The 22,636-nt window shown below is 45.6% G+C and overlaps 1 protein-coding gene across 1 annotated transcript in view; it reads right to left on the bottom strand.

Moving 5' to 3' along the window:
• The window catches only part of RFX8 (regulatory factor X8), a 50,436-nt gene that overhangs the window by 20,047 nt on the left and 7,753 nt on the right, over window positions 1–22,636 (bottom strand). Inside the window, 2 exon segments of the mRNA XM_067704125.1 lie at window positions 14,511–14,594; window positions 16,275–16,339. Of these exon segments, the coding sequence (XP_067560226.1) occupies window positions 14,511–14,594; window positions 16,275–16,339 (149 nt within the window).

Raw genomic sequence — 22,636 nt, 5'->3', positions numbered from 1 at the left:
AGACGAGACACAGAACATCCGTGTCATCACGAGGGTCCCTGGGGCTGCCCCTCTGTAACCACACCCATCTCTTGCTCCCTCACCCCCAGGTCCCTAACTCCTGGCGACCAGGAAACTGTCCTTCATTTCAAAAACGTGGTCATTTCACAAATACCATATATCACTTATGACACAAATGAACCTATCTAAGAAACGGAAACAGACTCACAGACATAGAGAACAGACGTGTGGTTGCCCAGGGGGAAGGGGGCAAGGGAGGCCTGGATTGGGAGTGTGGGCTTAGCAGATGCAAACTAGTACATATAGGATGGATAAACAACAAGGTCCTACTGTATAGCACAGGGGACTGTATCCAGTATCCTGTGATAAACCACAATGGGAAGGGATATGACACATATATACATACATGTGTAACTGAGTCACTTTGCTCACACCTGAAACTAACACAACACTGTAAATCAACTATACTTCAATAAAAGAAAAGTTTGTCATTTCAAAATGTTTTATAAATGGAACCATACAGTATGGAACCTTTTGAGACAGTTTTTTCACTCCGTGTAATTCCCTGGGGATTCATCCAAGCGGTTGTATCACCAGTTTGCTCCCTTCGCTGCTGCACAGTATCCACGGCGTGGCCGTACCATCCTTTGTTTAAAGTCCCCCAGTGAAGGACATCAGGGCTGATTCCAGTTTTTGCTTATTACGAAGAAAGCTGCTATGAACATCTGTGTACAGGTTTGTTTCTTTTTCACGGTACGTGGGCCTCTCACTGCTGTGGCCTCTCCCATTGCGGAGCACAGGCTCTGGACGCGCAGGCTCAGCGGCCATGGCTCACGGGCCCAGCCGCTCCGCGGCACGTGGGATCTTCCCGGACCGGGGCATGAACCCGCGTCCCCTGCATTGGCAGGCGGACTCTCAACCACTGCGCCACCAGGGAAGCCCTGTGTACAGGTTTTTGTGTGGACAGAAGTTTTCCTCTCTCTGGGATCAATGTCCAAGAGTAAACTTGCTGGTTTGAATGGTAACTGTATGTTTAGTTTTAGAAGAGTCTGCCAAACTGTTTTCCAGAGTGGTTGGACCATTTTGCATTCCCATCAGCAATGTATGACGTCTCTCTGCATCATCACCATCATTTCGTGCTGTCATTACTTTTTATTTTAATCACCCTGAGAGGTGCGTGCTCACTGTGGTGTTAATTTGCATTTCCATAATAATGAACGGTGCTCGATGGCCTTCCATGTGCTCACTGGCCAACTGTAGCTCCTCTTCAGGGACAGGTATGGGTATGTCTTTTGCCCATTTTCTAATTGGACTTCTTTTTTTTACTGTTTAGTTTTGAAAGCTCTTTATATATTCCAGGTACTAGTCCTTGGTCGGATGTGTGGCTTGTAGATATTTTCTTCCAGGGTGGAACTTATCTTTCCCTCCTCTTCACAAAGTCACACACAGAACAAAAGTTTTCATTCTGACGAGGTCCAACTCATTAGTTTTTCCTTTTATGGATCATGGTTTTGGCGTCAAGCCTCAGAACTTTTTGCCTAACTCTAGGGTACACCCCAAAGATTTTCTCCTATTTTTTAAAATTTAATATTTTTATGTTTTATTTTATTTTATTTTTGCGGTACGCGGGCCTCTCCCTGTTGTGGACCCTCCCGCTGTGGAGCACAGGCTCCGGACGCGCAGGCTCAGCGGCCATGGCTCACGGGCCCAGCCGCTCTGCGGCATGTGGGATCTTCCCGGACCGGGGCACGAACCCGCGTCCCCTGCATCGGCAGGCAGACTCTCAACCACTGCGCCACCAGGGAAGCCCAATATTTTTATGTTTTAAATGTAAGTGTATGATCCATCCTGAGTTAAGTTTTATATCAGTTGTGAAGTTCACTTTTTGCACATGGACATCTAGTTGTTCCTGCACCGTTTGTTGAAAAGCTAGTCCTATTCCACTGAATTACTCTTGCACCTTTGTGAAAAATCATGTGAGCATATTTGAGCGGGTCTATTTCTGATTCTCTACTCTGTCCCTGTTCTGTGTCTGTGCCTCCACCAAACCACACTGTCTTGATTACCATAGCTGCAGAGTGAGCCTTAATATCAGGTAGTGTCTTCTCCCACTTGACTCTTTTTTGTCAAGGTTGTCTGAACTATTTTAGGGCCTTGCCTTTCCATGTAACTTGTAGAACAAGCCATCTATGTCTACAAAAAAACCTTGCTGGGATTTTTTTTAAAGAACAGCTTCATTGAGAGATAATTCAGACATCATGCAATTCACCCTTTTAAAGAGTGCAATTTGCAGCAAAGGAAACCGTAAACAATGAACAAGATGACCTATGGAATGGGAGAAAATATTTGCAAATTATGCGACCAACAAGGGCTTAATCTCCAAAATACACAAACAACCCGTACAACCTAACAACAACAAAGCCAACAACCCAATCGAAAAACGGGTGAAGAACTAAATAGACATTTCTCCAAGGAAGACATGCACACGGCCAACGGGCACGTGAAAAGATGCTTCACGTTGCTAACCATCAGAGTAATGCAAATCAAAACTGCAGTGAGGCATCCCCTTACACCGGTCAGAACGACCATCATCAAAAAGTCTACAAATAACAAATGCTGGAGAGGGTGTGGAGAAAAGGGGCCCCTCCCACACTGTTGGTGGGAATGTAAGTTAGTGCAGCCCCTATGGAAAATAGTATGGAGGTTCCTCAAAAAGCTAAAAATAGAGTTGCCATCTGATCCAGCAATCCCACTCTTGGGCATATATCCAGACAAAATTCTAATTCAAAAAGATACATGCATCCCTATGTTTATAGCAGCACTGTTCACAATAGCCAAGACAGGGAAACAACCTAAATGTCCACCAACAGATGAATGGATAAAGAAGATGTGGTACACATATACAATGGAATATTACTCAGCCATAAAAAAGAACAAAATAATGCCATTTGCAGCAACATGGACGGAACTAGAGATTATCATACTAAGTGAAGTAAGTCAGAGAGAGAAAGACAAATATCATATGATATTACTTATATGTGGAATCTAAAATATAACACAAATGAACTTATCTATGAAACAGAAACAGACTCACAGACATAGAGAACAGACTTGTGGTTGCCAAGGTGGGTGGGGTGGGGGAGCGATGGACTGGGAGTTTGGGCTTAGCAGATGCAAACGAGTATACATAGGATGGATAAACAACAAGGTCCTACTGTATAGCACAGGGGACTCTTCAATATCCTGTGATAAACCACAATAGAAAAGAATATATATTAAAAAAGAACATATATATATGTATGTATAACTGAATCACTCCGCTGTACAGCAGAAATTAACACAACATTGTAAATCAACTATACTTCAATAAAAATAAAGAGCACAGGGCTTCCCTGGTGGCGCAGTGGCTGAAAGTCCGCCTGCCGATGCAGGGGACACGGGTTCATGCCCCGGTCCGGGAGGATCCCACGTGCCGCGGAGCGGCTGGGCCCGTGAGCCATGGCTGCTGGGCCTGCACGTCCGGAGCCTGTGCTCCGCAACGGGAGAGGCCACAACAGTGAGAGGCCTGCGTACCACAGAAAAAAAAAAAAAAAAAAAAAAAAGCACAATTTGGTGTTTTCTTAGCTTATTCACAAGGTCACGTACTTGTGCAGAGAAGACAGAACACGGCAGGCCTGAGACGGCTATCCTCAGAGAGGCCTGCTTGCCAGACTTGCCCTCGGCTGGCGTCTGAGAACTGGGCTCCTGGAGTGTTTCCAGTCAACAAGGAACAAGTAAGAGGGGTTCACTGCGCCTGGACTGTTTCTGCACACAGTGTAGTTGAGGCTGAGTAAACTTTCTTGGTGGTTTTGGCACATGCTCGGAAGAAGGTGCTTATGGGACCAGCCCTTAGTAAAGCCTCTGCGTGTACAGTCTCCGATGGGCTTCCCTGAGCTGAAACGTCACACGCGTGTTGCTGTGTTTTTCCTGCACAGAGTGCTGTGCTCTGTGTGAGCCCTCGGGGGAGGGCGAGAGCAGGAGAAAGGCTGCACGTGGATCCCTCCAGACAGTGCCTCTCTTTCCCTTCTGATCTGTGTATCCTCACTGCATCTCTGTAGTCAGTCTTAGCCGGGGCTGAGAGCTCCCTGTTGGCGTGGCCTGAGGGGCTGGAGAGCTTTTCTCAGGCAGGGCAGGGATTTCCCTCTGTAGCGGAGGGATTCCGTCAGCTGGACTCCTTGGCTGCTTCTTGGGTGGGCTGGGGGGACAAAGAGGTTTCCTGGACCACGCTGCTTGCTGTAGCTGGGCCTCCCCTGACAGGTGGGCTCGCATTCCCAGTATCTCCTGGTGGAAAAGGGATGTCTCAGACCCAGCGAGGAAGGAGAGTGTTTCCTCTGGCTGTTTGTATTTGGTGGGAATCTCCCTAGCGCTTCCCCTTGCCTGGTATTGTTAGAAGAATGAGTCTGTCTGGGATGCTTTTTCTTGCTCGGCTGGGGGTGGTGGTGCTGGGAAACACTGGGTCTAGCGTCGGGGGTTGCGGGATACCCCGCCTCTGTGCTGTGTGTAGCCCTGGGGTTCCCAACCTGCTCACTTTCTTCTTACCACCGTTCAGAGTTTTCCTCTGGTTGCTTCTTGCATTATTTCCAGGGTTTACAGTTGTGCTGAGCAGGGAGAAGCAGAAAGAAATGTGTCTACACCATTCTGTCCCAATCCAAAGGCTCCATCATCTTTTTTAAAAAAAGTTTTATTGGAGTATAGTTGATTTACAGTGTTATGTTACGGTGTCTCATTCTTTTCTTCTTTAACATCTTTATTGATGTATAATTGCTTTACAATGGTGTGTTAGTTTCTGCTTTATAACAAAGTGAATCAGCTATACACATACATATATCCCCTATCTCTTCCCTCCTGCGTCTTCCTCCCACCCTCCCTATCCCACCCCTCTAGGTGGTCACAAAGCACCCAGCTGATCTCCCTGTGCTATGCGGCTGCTTCCCACTAGCTATCTGTTTTACATTTGGTAGCGTATGTATGTCCATGCCACTCTCTCACTTCGTCCCAGCTTACCCTTTCCCCTCCCCATGTCCTCAAGTCCATTCTCTACGTCTGTGTCTTTATTCCTGTCCTGCCCCTAGGTTCTTCAGAACCTTTTTTTTTTTTTTTTTTTTAGATTCCATATATATGTGTTAGCATACGGTATTTGTTTTTCTCTTTCTGACTTACTTCACTCTGTATGACAGACTCTAGGTCCATCCACCTCACTACAAATAACTCAATTCCGTTTCTTTTTATGGCTGAGTAATATTCCATTGTATATATGTGCCACATCTTCTTTATCCATTTATCCGATGATGGACACTTAGGCTGCTTCCACGTCCTGGCTATTGTAAATAGAGCTGCAGTGAACCAGTGTCTCATTCTTAAAGTGGATCTCTGGACTATAGATTTCTACTTCATACTTTTTTTTTTTTTTTTGGCCGCTCGGCATGTGGGATCTTAATTCCCCGACCTGGGATCGAACCCTCGCCCCATGCATTGGCAGCATGGAGTCTTAACCACAGGACCGCCAGGCAAGTCCCCCATCGTCATATTTTAATTGATGAGGAACAAACATATAAGTAAGCATTTCATTCACCATTAACATTGATTTATAAAGTATATATGGTCTTTTTCAAAAAGTTTCTGGAGCAGCTTGAATCATGTCCAGGGAACAGGCTGTAGATTCACTTTTCCTGGCTCCTGCCCTCGAATCCAAACCGATACCCTGGAGATGATTCAATCGCCCGTGAGGAAAGGGCTCTGAAAGCTGGAAGGAAGATGGTGGACGGCCTGGGAGCACAGGACTGGAGAAGCAACCACGTGATGAGTTCGCTGTTTTGTTTTGATCGCCCATGTGTATCTGGACTGCACACAGGAGGGACCTGGAACCCAGAACTGTCAACAGGCACAGACCTGAATCCCAAGAGGACCAGGAGAGGGAAGCCTGACAGAGACAGCAGGAGCTGGCCACCCCAAATGCCCACAGCGGCAGCTCTAAAGTGCTGGTGGGCTGACCACCCCCTACCACCCCCGGGACACTGATGTAGGGACAGTATTGAAGCCCCTCGCCAGTTCAACGCCCAGTCCACACTTGGAGCTCAGCAGGGCAGGCGGTTTACCCACAGGGGTAATACCAGCAGAGACTGGTGTCTCCCTGCCCTACACCAGGTGGCATAAGGGGATGCAGGCCCAGCACTCTGGCTCTCCCAGCTCCCCAGAGAAGGTGGCCCATGGAGGTGGGTTCAGCCCCTGCAGGTGGCCCAGCAGGTAACTGAGCACAAGCCCCGGCAGTGCCAGAAGAGTGAAACAGATCAGAACAGCATGATCAGAAAACTGAACTGTCACTGGAACCAGAGCCCACAAAAGCAGACCAGATCCTATATGCTACGCCTAAATCAGTGCCTGCCTGCTAAAGGAGAAGGTTTAAACAGGGTCAAGTCTCCTGACATAACCCAAATGCCCAGGATACGACAGAAAATCACCCCTAAAATACAAAGATCAGTGGAACAGAATACAGAGCCCAGAAATAAACACACACATATATGGTCAATTAACTTACGACAAAGGAGCTAAGAATATACAACGGGGAAAGGACAGTCTCTTCAATAATGGCACCGGGAAGACTGAACAGACACATGCAAAAGAATGAATTAGATCACTCTCTTACACCATACACAAAATTAACTCAAAATGAATTAGAGCTGAATGTAAGACCTAAGCCTAGAAGAACTTCTAGGAGCAAACATAGGTGGTAAGCTCCTTGACATAGATCCTGGTGACGAATTTTTTGAAATCTGACCCCAAAAGTAAAAGCAACAAAGAAGTGGGATTACATCAAACTAAAAACCTTGTGCACAGTAAAGGAAACCATCAACAAAGTGAAAAGTCAACCTATGGAACTGGAGAAAATATTTGCAAATCATATCTCTGATAAGGGGTTAATATCCAAAATAGAAAGAGCTCATACAACTCAACAGCAAACACCAAACAATCCAATTAAAAATGGGCAGAATATCTGAACAGACGTTTTTGCAATGAAGACATGCAGATGGCCGACAAGTACATGAAAAGGTGCTCAACATCACTGATCATCAGGGAAATGCACATCATTTCCTTCACAGTGAGGTATCACCTCACACCTGCTAGAATGGCTGTCATCAAGAAGACAGGAGACGCAAGAGGGAAGAGATATGGGAACATATGTATATGTATAACTGATTCACTTGTTTATAAAGCAGAAACTAACACACCATTGTAAAGCAATTATACTCCAATAAAGATGTTAAAAAATAAAAAAAGAAGACAGGAGAGAACAACTGCTGGAGAGGGTGTGGAGAAAAGGGAGCCCTTGTGCACTGCTGGCGGGAATGTAAAAACACCATATGATCCACCAATCCCACTCCTGGGGATTTATCTGAAGAAAACAAAAGCACTAACTTGCAAAGATACATGTACCTCCATGATCACTGCAGCATTATTTATACCAGCCGAGATATGAAAACGACCTACGTGTCCACTGACAGGTGAACGAATAAAGCCAATTATGGTATATATACACAGTGGAATGATATTCAGCCATAAAAAATAATGAAATCTTGCCATTTGGGACAACATGGATGGACCCTGAGGGCAGTATGCTAAGTGAAATAAGCCAGACAGAAAAAGACAAATATTGTATGATCTCACTTGCACGTGGAATCTAAAAAGAAGAGCAAAGCAAAAACCAAGCTCACAGGTACAGTGGCTGCCAGGGATGGAGGGGCTGGTGGTGGCTGGAGGGTGGGCAAAAGGGGTGAAGGGAGACAAAAGGTACAAACTTCCAGGTATGAAATAAGTAAGTCCTGGGAACGTTATGTATAGCAGGATGATTACAGTTACTAATACTGTGTCATATATTTGAAATTTGCTAACGGAGTAGTAGATCTTAAAAGTTACCATGACCAGAAAAAATTCTGTCACTATGTGTGGTGACAGATGATAACTAGACTTATTGTGGTGATCATTTTGCAATATACACAAATATCTAATCATTATGTTGTACACCTGAAGCTAATATTATGTTGTATATCAATTATACCTCAATAAAAAAAGAAAGAAAGGAAGGAAGGAAGGAAGGAGGGAAGGGAGGGAGGGAGGAAGGAAACCACCCATAATACTAAGAGTTAGGTAAATCACAATTTGCATCAGAAAAGACAATCTACTGACGCCAACACTGAGATGAACCAGATGTTGGAATTATGTGACAAAGATTTTCACACAGTCATTATAATAGTGTTCCAAGTAATTATCAATTCTTTTGAAACAGATTAAAAAAACAGAAAACCTCTGCAAGGAAACAGAAGTTACACAACAGAACCAAGTAGGAATGATAGAATCGAAAAACACAACAGCCAAAATAAAAATAACACACATAACACTATGAAAAAATCATGCAGATATATTAAAATAAATACATCAAAGCCAAGGGCAATATGCTGAAGAGTCTTATTAAATGTTTACCATGTGCCAGGTACTGTTTTAAGCATTTTCCTTGTATTAATTCATTTAATCTTCACAACAGCCCTGTGACGTAGATATTAGTATCCTTGTTAATGGGTGAGGAATCTGAGACACAGAGAGGTTGAGTGACTTGCCTAAGATCACACAGCTTACTAGAGGTGGAGCTGGGGAGTCTGTCCTAGAGTCTCTGCTCCTGTCCACGTGTAGCGTTGCTTGGTATTCTGCTGCCTCTTTCAGAGAATGAAAGGAATTCCAGTGACAAGTCTCAGTAGGCATTTCTGCCAGGGCTGTGGCTAAGCCTCCTCACGGGCCCCTCCCCCTCCTCTTCCATCTCCTCCTACAGCCCAGAATTAGCACAGCTGCCAGAGGATCTCCACTTGACACGCCAATCAGCCTGCTTCACTCCCCAGCCTGAGTCTCCCCAGCGGCTCACATCACACTCGGAATAACATCCTGCCTCCTTCCCAAGACCTGTGGGCCCTGCGTGTGTTTTCAGATCCCCCTCCGCCCACTCTCCTGTTCATGCCAACCTCCACCCTCAGACTTCCTCGCTCTTTTTTGCACTCACCCCTGCCCCAGGCCCTCTGCACCTGCCCTTTCCCCTCCCGGAATGCTGGTCGCCCAGATCTTCACTTGGCCACTTGCTTTTTTCACATTTCTGCTCCAAAGGCATCTTCCCAGGGAGGCCTCCCATGACTGCATTTTATGGTCTTCAGATCAATCTCACTATCGTTCCTTTTTGACTGTCTTTCTCCCCAACTAAAACTGACCAGAGGGGGAATTCCCTGGCAGTCCAGTGGTTAGGACTCCACGCTTCCACTGCAGGGGGCTTGGGTTCGATCCCTCGTCAGGGAACTGAGATCTTGCATGCCACGTGGCACGGCCACAAAAAAAAAAAAGCTGGGGCAAAAAATAATAATAATTAAAAAAATAAATAAACCTGACCAGTGGGAAGGCCTTGTTTATCTTGCTTACTGCTTCATCACCAGTGGCTAGAACAGGGCCTGACTTAGTGTAGGAACTTAAATATTTGTTGAATGAACAGATAAATGAATGGATGAGAGATATAGTTTTCATTACCTGGAAAGCAGAGAGATGAAGTTTTTATTTTCAGACCTAATTTTTAAAAGGTCACACAGGTCCTAATGTAAAAGACGTCATATAATAAAATAGAAAACAGTTTCACCAGCACAGTTCCTAGATTAACAACAGTATTAACATTTATTATATTCTGCCTTCAAAATATACATGTTGTATTTCTTAGAACATGGTGTCGGTAAGAAACTTACCCTTAAACCTTAATGCTTTTTAAGCTACGGTAATCAAGACAATATGGTACTGGCACAAAACCAGAAATATAGATCAATGGAACAGGACAGAAAGCCCAGAGATAAACCCACGCACCTATGGTCAACTCATCTATGACAAAGGAGGCAAGGATATACAATGGAGAAAAGACAGTCTCTTCAATAAGTGGTGCTGGGAAAACTGGACAGCTACATGTAAAAGAATGAAATTAGAACACTCCCTAACACCATACACAAAAATAAACTCAAAATGGATTAGAGACCTAAATGTAAGACTGGACACTATAAAACTCTTAGAGGAAAACATAGGAAGAACACTCTGTGACATAAATCACAGCAAGATCTTTTTTGACCCACCTCCTAGAGAAATGGAAATAAAAACAAAAATAAACAAATGGGACCTAATGAAACTTCAAAGCTTTTGCACAGCAAAGGAAACCATAAACAAGATGAAAAGACAACCCTCAGAATGGGAGAAAATATTTGCAAATGAAGCAACTGACAAAGGATTAATCTCCAAAATTTACAAGCAGCTCATGGAGCTCAATATCAAAAAAACAAACAACCCAATCCCAAAATGGGCAGAAGACCTAAATAGACATTTCTCCAAAGAAGACATACAGATGACCAAAAAACACATGAAAAGATGCTCAACATCACTAATTATTAGAGAAATGCAAATCAAAACTACAATGAGGTATCTCCTCACACCAGTTAGAATGGGCATCATCAGAAAATCTACAAACAACAAATGCTGGAGAGGGTGTGGAGAAAAGGGAAGCCTCTTGCACTGTTGGTGGGAATGTAAATTGATATAGTCACTATGGAGAATAGCATGGAGGTTCCTTAAAAAACTAAAAATAGAATTACCATGTGACCCAGCAATCCCACTACTGGGCATAAATCCGGAGAAAACCGTAATTGTAAAAGACACATGCACCCCAGTGTTCACTGCAGCTCTATTTACAATAGCCAGGTCATGGAAGCAACCTAAATGCCCATGGACAGACGAATGGATAAAGAAGACGTGGTACATATATACAACGAAATTGGGTCATTTGTAGAGACGTGGATGGACCTAGAGACTGTCATACAGAGTGAAGTAAGTCAGAAAGAGAAAAACAAATATTGTATATTAATGCATGTATGTGGAACCTAGAAAAATGGTACAGATGAACCGGTTTGCAGGCAGAAATTGAGACACAGATGTAGAGAACAAACGTATGGACACCAAGGAAAGTGGCGGGGTGGTGGTGGTGGTGGTGGTGGGATGAACTGGGAGATTGGGATTGACATGTATACACTAATATGTATAAAACTGATGACTAATAAGGACCTGCTGTATAAAAAAATAAATAAAATAAAATTCCAAAAAAAAAAACCTTAATGCTTTAAAAAAAAATCTCTTAATTGGCCAAGACTTTAGCGTTTATCTATTATCAGACACGTGAGGAGCGCAGGACATTGAAAGCACCTGCTGCTGGGCTGATCTCCAGAATAAGCCCATGTCATCCTTGTTCTGACCTTTGTCCCGTGAAGCCCTCCTCTTCCTCGATGAGGGTAAAGCCTATTTTTTCCCCACAAAGACCAGCTCCAGCCCCCTTCTCTGTGACATCAATGCAGAGGCCTCAGGACACTGATGGCCTCTCACCCCTGCACAGTTCTTGCCCTGTTGGTTGTTTTCCTTGTGTGTGTGTGGGGTGGGGGGGGGGCACATGCAGGGCTCTCCACACCACCTGCTGGGTGCTCTGGGCAAACAAAGACACACACACGTCAGCAAGCGAGATATCCCCTTTGCGCAGGAGAGGTCCGACTATGACTGAAACACATCTCTCATCCTTCCGGCTCCCTTCCCTAACTTCTCTATTTTTGCTGCTCTCATTTTTCCATCTTTGTGACTAAGGGCTGAATAAGAGATGTAAGAGGGGAGCTGGTGGGAAGCAGGTAATAAGGACTCGACTCGAGGTTGAGTTCGAGGTTTCGGTGGGACGGGCTGGCCTGAGTCATCCCTGCCACCATCTGTGGACACGGGCTCAATCATCCAAAGACCCTGCCTCCAAAGGGTCCTGCAGCTCTGCCTCCTTTTTGGTCCAGGCGCTCATCACGACAACTGAGGACCATTTCCTGGCCCCTGTCACTCTCTCCTTCCAGTCTAGTCTCTTTAAACCTTAATTCCAAGCTCTTCATTCTTCAACAGCTTTTTCAGGGCTGACACTGTTTCCAGGCAATGTTGGGGATAAAACAAGCTCCATGGTTCCTGGCCTTGCAGAGGTTCCCATGATGACACCACCCTGTTTCCCAGAGGACGACTCCAAAGGCTTACAGACTCCCTGCCCTCAGTATCGAATTCAAGTCCCTTCCCCAGGCTGTTGCTCCACCCTATCTCCGCATCCTGCACGGCTGTCACACTTCTGTGTATGCTCACCTCCCTCCCTGAGCCTGGACATCCTCTCCCTCCCGCCTTCCTCTCCACCCGTCAATGCTCTGTCCTTCACAGCTTCCTTCAAAGCACGCCTCTCTCCCCGGCCCCTCTGATCCCCTGGCCCAAGACGTGCGCTCTCCATCTCTGAGTTCTCGCGGGACCTTGTGTACACTTCCGACACCCATCACGTTATACTTGCTATCAAGCGAAATGTACACTTAGTTCCTGTATGAAGCCATCAGAGAGAGGGGTCCGCGTCTTACCCATACCGGTGGTTCCCCGTGGCTCCCCCTTGGCCGCTGCCTTACAACACAGGGTACCTTATACAAAAGGTGATCATCTAATTCGTTGCAGTTTCTTGTCCACACTAGAACCCTTTGGAGAGTGAAGGGGCCTCTTAATCATCATGCTGGGCTAGAAGTAAAGGTAAAACTGACCCTGGCTGCTTGGATATGTGGTCCTCTATTTATGCCACATGAAGGCCCCATGAACAATGTATGAATTAAGAGGCAACGCTGGCTGGGTCGACAGCCAGTGAGCGGCGTGGGGCACTGGAGGAGGGGGTCTTCCCTAGAGCTGGGGCTGCTGAGGACGGTTCCCTGGAGCAGGTGGTCCCTGAGGTATGTCCCAGGGAAGGGACAGGATTCAGGAAGGTCCACTGAGACAGAGAGAAGAAGGAATGACATCATGCAAGGACAGGATGATAGGAGCAAAGACAGAACCGCATTTGACATTTTCAGAGAAAAGTGAGTATGGCTGAAACCAGCAGCTTATATGGGGGAGAAACTGGCAACAGGGTCGGATAAAGTGCAGTAGGAAGGATCTGGGGGGCGGACACCAGTCTGGGAAAGGGGGGTGCGTAGGCTTCACGCAGGAGGTACGAGCAAGCTCCTGAGTGTTTCTGAGCAAGGAAGAGACAAAGAAAATGCAGAATTGTGGGGAGGTTAGTCTCACAGTTGTGTTTATTTATTTATTTACTTCTTTTGAAATTTAGGGGTTTGTATTTATATTAATGAGTAGTATTACAAAGACAGTTTTCATAGAATTGCTTACGGTATTAAGGTTTCTTGATATGTTTCAGAATTCATATTTCTCATTTTTAAATATCTCTTTTTGGTTTTGGTCCTGCTGGGTTCTCAGCCTTCATATGAATTAACATGAATATTTTGCTATTAAGTATTACATTTGTTAAATTATATCTAAGAATGTGGCCCATAGACACATGGAATTTCCCTGTAATTATTTAAGATAAAGAAGTTTTAAGTTTTGCCAAATCAAGATTATCCATTATTTTCTTACTCCTTCCATTTATTTATTTATTATTATACTTTTAATTTTTTAAATTAATTTTTACCGGAGTGTAGTTGCTTTACTCACGGCTGTGTTTACAGAGAGGTGAGGCTGAGGAGAGGGAGGTCACGTGGGATCCACGGAAATAATCCTGATTATTATGAGATGACCAGGGCTTCAAGGAAACATCAGTAACCATAAAGAGTGGTCAGGAGACCCGAAAGGGAAGAATGAACAGGACTTGTGACCCGAGGGAGCCAGGGATGGCTTTCGGGTGACGCCCTGCACAGGTTGTATCTATTGGGATCGCAGATGGAAATAGGGACGTCAAGAGGCAGAAGTGATTGGAGGGAGAGGATGAAGTTAAATTTCTGCATCCTCAGTGTGAGGTACCAGTGGGTCTTCTGGATGGAAATGTCCAGTAGACAGCCAGACAGAAAAGCCTAGGAGGTGGGAGAGTGATTTAAAAGGAGTCATCCGCGGACGGAGCGGCAGGTGGAAGACAGAAAGGGATGAGGTGTCCTGGGGCCGAAGTGTGGGAAGAGCATCATGGATTATGAAGGGTTGGATCTCAGGGAGATGCATGCCCTCGGGGGGCGGGGAGAGGTAAGGAGACCAAGAAGGGCTCATTCTGGGGAAGGAACTGGATGACGCAGAGTCCTGAGGGCTAGAGGAAGTTTCGCGCAGGAAGTGGCTCATTCTGTCATATTTGACAGAGGGATGGAGAAGGACGAAGACTTTGTGCAAAACGGCTTTGGCCACTGAGATGAGGATGAAAATGAACAGTATCCGAGGAAGTGAACGCGATGTGCATTTCTCTGGCCAATGATGTGGCCCGTGTCAGAGGCATGGTCATGTGATGTGTGTGCTTGCATCCTTAAAAAGATGAATGGCACAACAGCCGAAAAGCCAGTTAGGTTCAAAGTACGAACGGTCCTAATACAGATCAGGCTGTGACCTAAATGACAGGTACTAACCTGTGATATCTTTTTTCACCCAGAAGGCAGCAGTACTGGGCATAGAAGAAAGAACTGTTCTTGATACGGATCCCGTCGTTAATGATACCTGAAAAATAAAGGTTGTCTTCAAGATGATGTCAAACCACTGGCGTGCTTTAGAGAAGACACAGAACAGACTAGCCAAGGAAGACAGAGGTTTTTTTTTTTTTTTTTTTTTTTTTTTTTGCGGTACGCGGGTCTCTCACTGCCGGGGCCTCTCCCATTGCAGAGCACAGGCTCCGGACGTGCAGGCTCAGCGGCCATGGCTCACAGGCCCAGCCACTCCGCGGCATGTGAGATCTTCCCGGACCGGGGCACGAACCCACGTCCCCTGCATCGGCAGGCGGACTCTCTACCACTGCGCTACCAGGGAAGCCCCAGAGTTCTTCTCTGGGTTTCATCACTGACTCCATTTATTAGGAAAAGCTAACCAGTCATACGGCCTGACCAAGCTCTGTCAGGTGGACAATTTCATACTATTTCACATGCATCAACTTTGAAGCGGGCTTGCAGATGTTCTCCTCTGCTTTCCCGACTTACGACACTCGAATCTTAAAGAGATGCCACAGGGAAAGCCTCCGGTTGCCTCCGCCATTGACTTTCTCAAAGGGAGGTGGACCGATGCCAGTGTCCCCTCTGCTGAATGGACTCAGGTTCTCAGACCCCCAGTAGGAAGGCTGGTTCCTCCTCTGCTGAGCTGGGGAAAGGCAGCAGCTCGTATGGGCTCCTAGCAGCCCAACACAAGTTTTTCAAATTAACTGTTGCCCAGTGTTTAGCTTGGCAAACTCTTCCATGCCTTCCACTCCTTCAAGGGTGGCAGGCTCCTTCCCTAGTTTGGCTTCCATCCCTTCTTACCGATTTCCTGATCTCACTGATTTCTCCTGATTTCTCTTGATTTAAAACAAACAACAAATAACAATGATAACTGAGTGACAATTATAACAGGATGCACCCGATAACACTGGAATTTCCTTCCAAGTTAAAAATAACACCCGGGTACCTTCTGTCTCCAGAATAGAATCCAAATATGCGAATTAGATGAATGCTTAGAAATTTTAGTTCGAGGAGTAATTAAAACAGTTTTATTGTTCTAGGGATATAGTTGCTTAACTATTTCAACAGTTAGACATTTACATGTCTAAACGTTGGAAGTATCAGAAACAGAAAAATACACTGTGACTTTTGTATTTAAACAAAATCTCTCAAGAAGATAGAGACTTGGGCTTCCCTGGTGGCGCAGTGGCTGGGAGTCTGCCTGCCGATGTAGGGGACACGGGTTCGTGCCCCGGTCTGGGAGGATCCCACGTGCTGCGGAGCGGCTGGGCCCGTGAGCCATGGCTGCTGAGCCTGCGTGTCTGGAGCCTGTGCTCCGCAACGGGAGAGGCCACAACAGTGAGAGGCCCGCGTACCGCAAAAAAAAAAAAAAAAGAAGATAGAGACTCATATTTGGTCCTGGCATCACCTGAATTATACCAGGCACTGGGAATTTCATATAATTGTAGAAACTCTTTGGTAAGAGGTGATATTTATCGTTTGTTTAGTTTTGCATTTCTCTGGTCACCCATTTTGTGATTTTTTTCAAAATGTGTGTTTTTAACATTTACAATAAAACAAACCAACTGCTTGTGATTATGGATGACTTTGTGTTTTGCTTCTTTTGTTTTTTGGTTTCCTATTATGCACATGTGAACTTTTAAGAGATAAGTGTTATTGAAAAAAATAATAAAACAAAAATGATCAACCTACCTGGCGCCTCCTCTTGTGCCCCACCTCCGGGTGCCAAGATCAGGGAAAACCAAGTGCACGAGCTAAAAGAATAAGCCAGATTTAAAGCTGCAATTTGAAAATTTAGAACTAGAACTTCCAGCTTCGTCTCTTGCCACGTTTAAACTGTATTCCCTCTTTTCCGATCGTTAAGAAAATATATGTAACTGAAATTTGGAAAAGTTGGACAAGTATAAAGAAGGAAACACACCACTCAGAGGGATACTGCCGTGTAGACCTCAATGTGGTTCATTCCCATCTTTTTCCGAAGCCTCACTATGCACACGGATTCTATGGGGCTACATAGGAAATACCAGCATCGCACAATTAGCATGCCTGCAGCTCTGCTTTCCACTTTCTTCCCTCCAGCTTGTACCATAAACGCTTCCCCTTGCCATTAAAAATCCTCTGAAAACAGGGAAGTATCAATATGAACGCTGCAAAATAGTCCAGCATGTGAGTGTGCCATGATTTTATTAGTTTCTTTTTTCCAATGTGATTGGCATTTTCACTTTTTATTATTCATTTGTTTACCTAATTTTTTCATTTTAAAGGTTTTGTTAGCAAATGCTGTTAAATATTGAATAACAGAGCTACTTCTGGACTCAACGTTTCATCTCTCTGTTATCTTATCTTTTTTTTTTTCGACCGTGCCATGCGGCATGCAGGATCTTAGTTCCCCGACCAGGGATCGAACCCGTGCCCCCTCCATTGGGAGCGCGGAGTCTTAACCACTGGACCGCCACGGAAGTCCCAAACCCCACCATCTTTCTGATGTGCGTTTTGTTAGACAGCACTGATATGATGTCTATGACCAATTACATTTTAAAAAAACAGAAGTCTGTTTTTTTTACAGGTTTACAGGTCGTTCACAGGTCCATGACAAGCATGGTATCCAAGTGGATGTCTGTTGAAAAGGGAAATCCTGGACTGTGGTAAAATTACAAAATACAAAGCAGGAAGGCAGGATGTGCCAAGCTGTCATGTAATGATTTCTGTGATTTTCTACAATTTGCTCCGTAGTCACTCAGCCTCCGCTTCTGCCAGCCTCCTTTGTTTCCAAAACAAAGCTTCCAAAAGCAGCAGGATTTGACAGTGTCTTGAAGCGTTTCTCTTGGCTGGTGCCAGGCCCCACCTCTTCCTCCAGGAAGCCGCCCAAGCCCAGGTGGGAAGGCACAAGTCAGGGACGGAGAGGCAGGTCTTGGCACATCGAGGTCACGAGGCCAAATCGAGGCTCCTTCAGGGAAGGAGAACCAGAACATACGACGAAAATAAGTGACAACAGGAGTTAAAAGAAAACGTCAGCCACGTCTAAAGGCAGCATTTGGAGCCAGAAGTTTCTACTTTCAACCGCAGATTGACCACTTCATCTTCTCTTGAGAACATCGCTTAAAACCTTCCCTCTAGGTCTAGCTGTAAAATAAGTGCTACCAAGAAGGATTATCCTCGAGCACGCAGCAGGCTCAGATTCAAGGCCCTGGCGTATCATCTGCTGTTGTGGAGGGAGAAGCAGAAACAAACTCCTAGTTGCCTGGCAGGACGGTAATCCACACGGCTTATTTTACTGAGTTTTTCCAACCCCAGACTATCCTGTGATTTCACTTTATAATCGGGAACACCACAGTCAAAATTTAAAAAGCAACTGAGATGATTATTTCCAAAAGATGTAATAAGTAAAAAAAAAAAAAAAAGTATCTACCTAGTATATAGAGCTCACATAAATCACCAGGAAAAACACTAACACCCCAAGAGAAAGTGATCGGATAATAATGTACATACACGAAGGATACACATAACCAAAACACATGTCAAAGGACTCACCCTCCCTAACCACACAATGAATGCAAGTTGAAACACAGCTAAATGTAGTTCTTACCCAACAAGTTCCCTAGGTCAAGGATATTACGGATTAGGGTAAGAACATCAAGAACTAGCACGTGGGCTTACGATTGTCTAGAATCTCTTGGAGGGAAATTACCAGTTACAGGTGGAGACTCATATTCCTCAGAATAGAGAAAAATTATAAACTTCATAAATTTCCAATAAGGAAAATGGTTAAATGGATTCTGGAACAGCCAAAAAAATATTTCATAGCCATTCTACACCATGCATCTAGAAATAGTTTAATGTGAAAATGTTTATGACATTCTAAGTGAAAATATGCATGTACATAATTATGAAAGTTAAGGGCCTTTGGTTGCTTTCTACGTGCCAGCACTGTCCAATTCTCTCTACGTGTGCTTTTCGCGTTAATTTCTTAAAAGCCTCTTATGAAGGAGGTACTGTTATTAACATTATGAATATTCTCGTTTTACGGATGACGAAGTTGAGGCACAAAAAAGTTAAATAACTTGCCCAGGATTATAAACTAGTTAGTCTGATTCTAGGCTTAGGGCTACCTGTCTGTCTGTCTGTCCAACCACCTGTTTGACCATCCACATGTCCATCCATCCATCCACACATTGATCTTTCAATCCATCCATCCTTGTGGTGTCTACACAAGAGGCTGGGGCGTGAAGACAGAGACAGACAGCAAGGTGAACTGTGAGACACGCCCTGCCAGGGGACTTGCACCTTCAGGCTTTCAGCTAAAATTTGGTTATAAAACTCTAAAAAGTCCTCGACTCAAATCACCCACCATGAGACAGAGAGAGGAGGAAACGGAGGATGTGTAAGGGGGTTTCTTGCAGCAAGACCACTCCCTGACCTATGAAGGGTGTGCAGGACGGGATGGTCCAGTCACCTGGGGTCCAGGGGAAGGGGGTTCACAGATTTGCCTGAAGGGCTGATCGTGAGGCCCTCGCAGTCAGTGTCTGGCTTGGGCAGAGGACTCTGGATGGATGAGAGACGGCTGGCCAGCCAGTGGCCTTGGGGGGAAGGCAGAGGGGCACGGCTGCTGCCCTGGCTCAGCACACCCACAGCCTGTTCAGGCCAAGAGTGGCTGAGAAGTTTCGATGGCCAGACACTGGTCACCCGTGATAAAGAGCTGACAGGTGGGAGAGCCCGGACTCTGCCCAGCAAGGCCCCCCAGGATGGGCAGTCAGGCTTCAGAGTCATTCACCAAGGCCAGGGATGCATTCTAGGACATTCCTAAGGGCTGCCCTGCAGAAGCCAACAAAGGCACCAGGAGACAAGGGTCTGCCTGGCCTCCCAAAGTGTGAAGCTGTGCAGTAGAAACTTTGCAGCCACTCTTAACCTTCCCCTCCCACGGGGTCCAACCAACACCCAGCAAGGTGGTAGAAGAATGGGAGGGAGGAAGAGAAGACCCCCGCAACTAGTTCTCTGCTGGCGAGAAACCTCGCTGGAGGACTGCGGAAGCGATTCCACGTCAAACCCAGCTCAGAGTTTGGACGTTATGTGGGGCTGGACATTCGAAGCGTCAGACGGATACTGTTTGGTAAACTAGAAGGACAATGGGGCTTTGTGTCACCCAAGGAGTTCTAGAGAGGCCAGGCTGCCTGCTCAGATGCTCCTTCAGGAGGGAGGAAGCACCACCGCGTGGGCAGGACCGAAGGGACGTGGGAAACAGAGAGGCCTCTGTGATCACTCCCCGCTCCTGCTGGCACGCGTATGTGAGTGTGTCGGGGGCCTGCAAATAAACCACGCACGTGCTTGCATCTCTGGACAGTGAGGTCGCAGCCGGCATCTATCTTCTTCTTTTATGCCCTTCTCTCGAATTCCCACATTTTCTATAAAGGGAATGTGTTCTTTCATAATCAGAAAAACATCAGGAAATGTTACTTTAAAAAAAGGAAGTCAGCCTTTGGGAAATTTCCTCATCCACATAAGCCATCACTTGCACTGGGAGTGAGACGACCTGTCGTACGCCCGGGACTGCTGAGCAGAGCAAGAAACACCCCAACATCTGCACAGGAACTTGGTGTGGAGTCTGGAATCAACCCCGATCCCAGGGGGGAGGCAGGAAATGAGAAGTGGGTATTTTGCTGTTTCTCTTGTAAACAAGCTTTGGGATCACATCCTTTTCCCCTTCCTCTCCCTTCTCCACCGAGTCACAGATTCAGCAGCTCAGGGTCCCTTTCCAAGACCAGCACCACTGAACTGACTCATTCTTCGGGCAAATTCCCAATGAGAATTGAAAGCTAGGACCTCAGTGTCTTGGGGGATGGATTCGAAGGGAAGTAGGACGATCAAAAATGCTAGACAAATGCCCGTGGTCACGCACCGGAGGCTCTTTTTAACTCTTTTTTCGGAACACCCTGTAGTAGGACTGCCCTTGAGGGGAAACCACTTAGAAGAAAATCTGAGAGAGGTTTTGAAAAGGAGCCTTTGATTTCTTAAAAAAGGAAGCAGAGATCATCTAGAACCAAGACATGTCAAGCTCGTCACCCCACTCCCATCTGATAAGGCTGCCAGATAAGAAAACGGCTTAGTGCCAGGATACCCAGACTAGCAAAGCCTTGAGGAAGTGCCCCAATGTGCCTAGTGAAGAAAGGACCAAATGTGGGCTGAGCGATAAGACAGCCGGGGGAACTCCTGGCTGGTTGGAAAACCTTCCAGAGACACCCAGCGAGCTCCGGAGCCTAACACCTTGCACGTGTCCACATTGCTTTTGATTTATTGAAGGAGGAATAAGAGATGTGCTATTCCCACGTGTGAGCTTCAGCAGGCTGAGACGACTGGATGACTGTGAGTCTAGAAGACACGGCAGGTCGGCACTAAGAAGCTGCAACTCGGAATAAGGGAACAGCCGCTCTTGGGTTCCCACGGTCACGGGCATAATGACCACAGTCTGATAACAAGGACAACATATTGTATCTACATGGAGTGCTTTACAGTTTATAAAGCAGTTTTGGGAGGGCTAGCTTACTTTTAATTCGTGTGAAAAAAATACCGAAGGGTTTTTTTTTTTCTTTTTTTGGATCACACGCTTAAAATGAAACCAGCAGAGTGGCATGGAAGCATGAAAGCGAACAGTAGCCCAAAAAGTTAAAAAAGAAAAATAAAAGCCCTGTCTTCTGAGCCCTCCTGAGACACTGGGTTGTACCCTTGGGGAACCTACCTTTGAAGAGAAACACCAATAAATTGAAGTCAAAACGAAACAAGTAGTCAGGGAAGTAAAAATCTGGGACCGAAGAGTATTCAATGAAGAAGGGAAGACACGAAGGTTAAACAATTCTTTCCGATATTTGAGCAGCTGCCGTATTAGAAGATTCTACTCCTTATTTTATGATTATCCAAAGTGCAGAGCTTCCACCAATGACTGTGTTTCAGGGATGACGACTGCGGCTAGAGAAATGGGTCTAAAAATGTCAGTGTTTTGGAAACATCATTGGAATCTACAGAAATGTCGGTGGGAGGGCAACGGAAGCCATCATTTCAGAAAACGATCTGGTCCCATCCCCAGACGTCATAGTCACACAGCCCGTCAGCCTGCAAGTTCAGCCCTGGACACACACGCCCAAGAGAACATCTCCACGTGCATAGCAGGAGATACACATGTGAATGTTCACGACAGCAAATTTGGGAAACGACCCAAATGCTCATCAAAGGGAGAGAAGGTAGGTAAACTGAACTACTACACAACAGTCAATGAATGCAGAGGAATCTTGATATAATAATAAGTGGAACAAGTCCCAAAAGATGACACATAACATGACCCTCCTTTTTAAAAAGTTAAGCCACAAAAATAAAAAATGGGCTTTTAAAAGAAATACATTATATAAAATAAGTCAGACAGAGAAAGCCAAAGATGGTATGATCTTGCTTATATATGCAATGTAGAAAACAACAGTAAAACAAAACCACCAATCTCACTGAAACAGAGAACAGATTGATGGTTGCCAGAGGTAGGGGATGGGGGTGGTCAAAATGGGTGAAGGGGGTCAAAGGTCAAAAAAAAGAAAAACAGAAAGACATACAAATGCACTAAAACTCTTTTTAAAAAGGAAAGATAACGATGAAGGGGTTGATGGTTCCCACCAGCGGGGAAGGCAGGGAGATGGATACAGGGATCTGGCCATATGGTTCATACAGGGCGGTGGGTTCACAGATGCTTATAACATTGTTAAAAAAGAACGAAAGAGGGCTTCCCTGGTGGTGCAGTGGTTGAGAGTCCGCCTGCTGATGCAGGGGACACGGGTTCGTGCCCTGGTCTGGGAAGATCCCACATGCCGCGGAGCGGCTGGGCCCGTGAGCCGTGGCCGCTGAGCCTGCGCATCTGGAGCCTGTGCTCCGCAACGGGAGAGGCCACAACAGTGAGAGGCCTGCGTACCGCAAAAAAACCCAAAAAACAAACAAACAAAAAAAAACCACACACACGGTCCTTTCCTCCTTCTGCTCCATTTAGCATTTATACCACCTAAGAGACTATATACTTTATC

Source organism: Pseudorca crassidens, chromosome 14 (genome assembly GCF_039906515.1).
Source record: "Pseudorca crassidens isolate mPseCra1 chromosome 14, mPseCra1.hap1, whole genome shotgun sequence".
Classification (NCBI taxonomy): domain Eukaryota; kingdom Metazoa; phylum Chordata; class Mammalia; order Artiodactyla; family Delphinidae; genus Pseudorca; species Pseudorca crassidens.
Note: the sequence above shows the minus strand (reverse complement) of the source record. Positions and strands in the feature narration are given on the sequence as shown.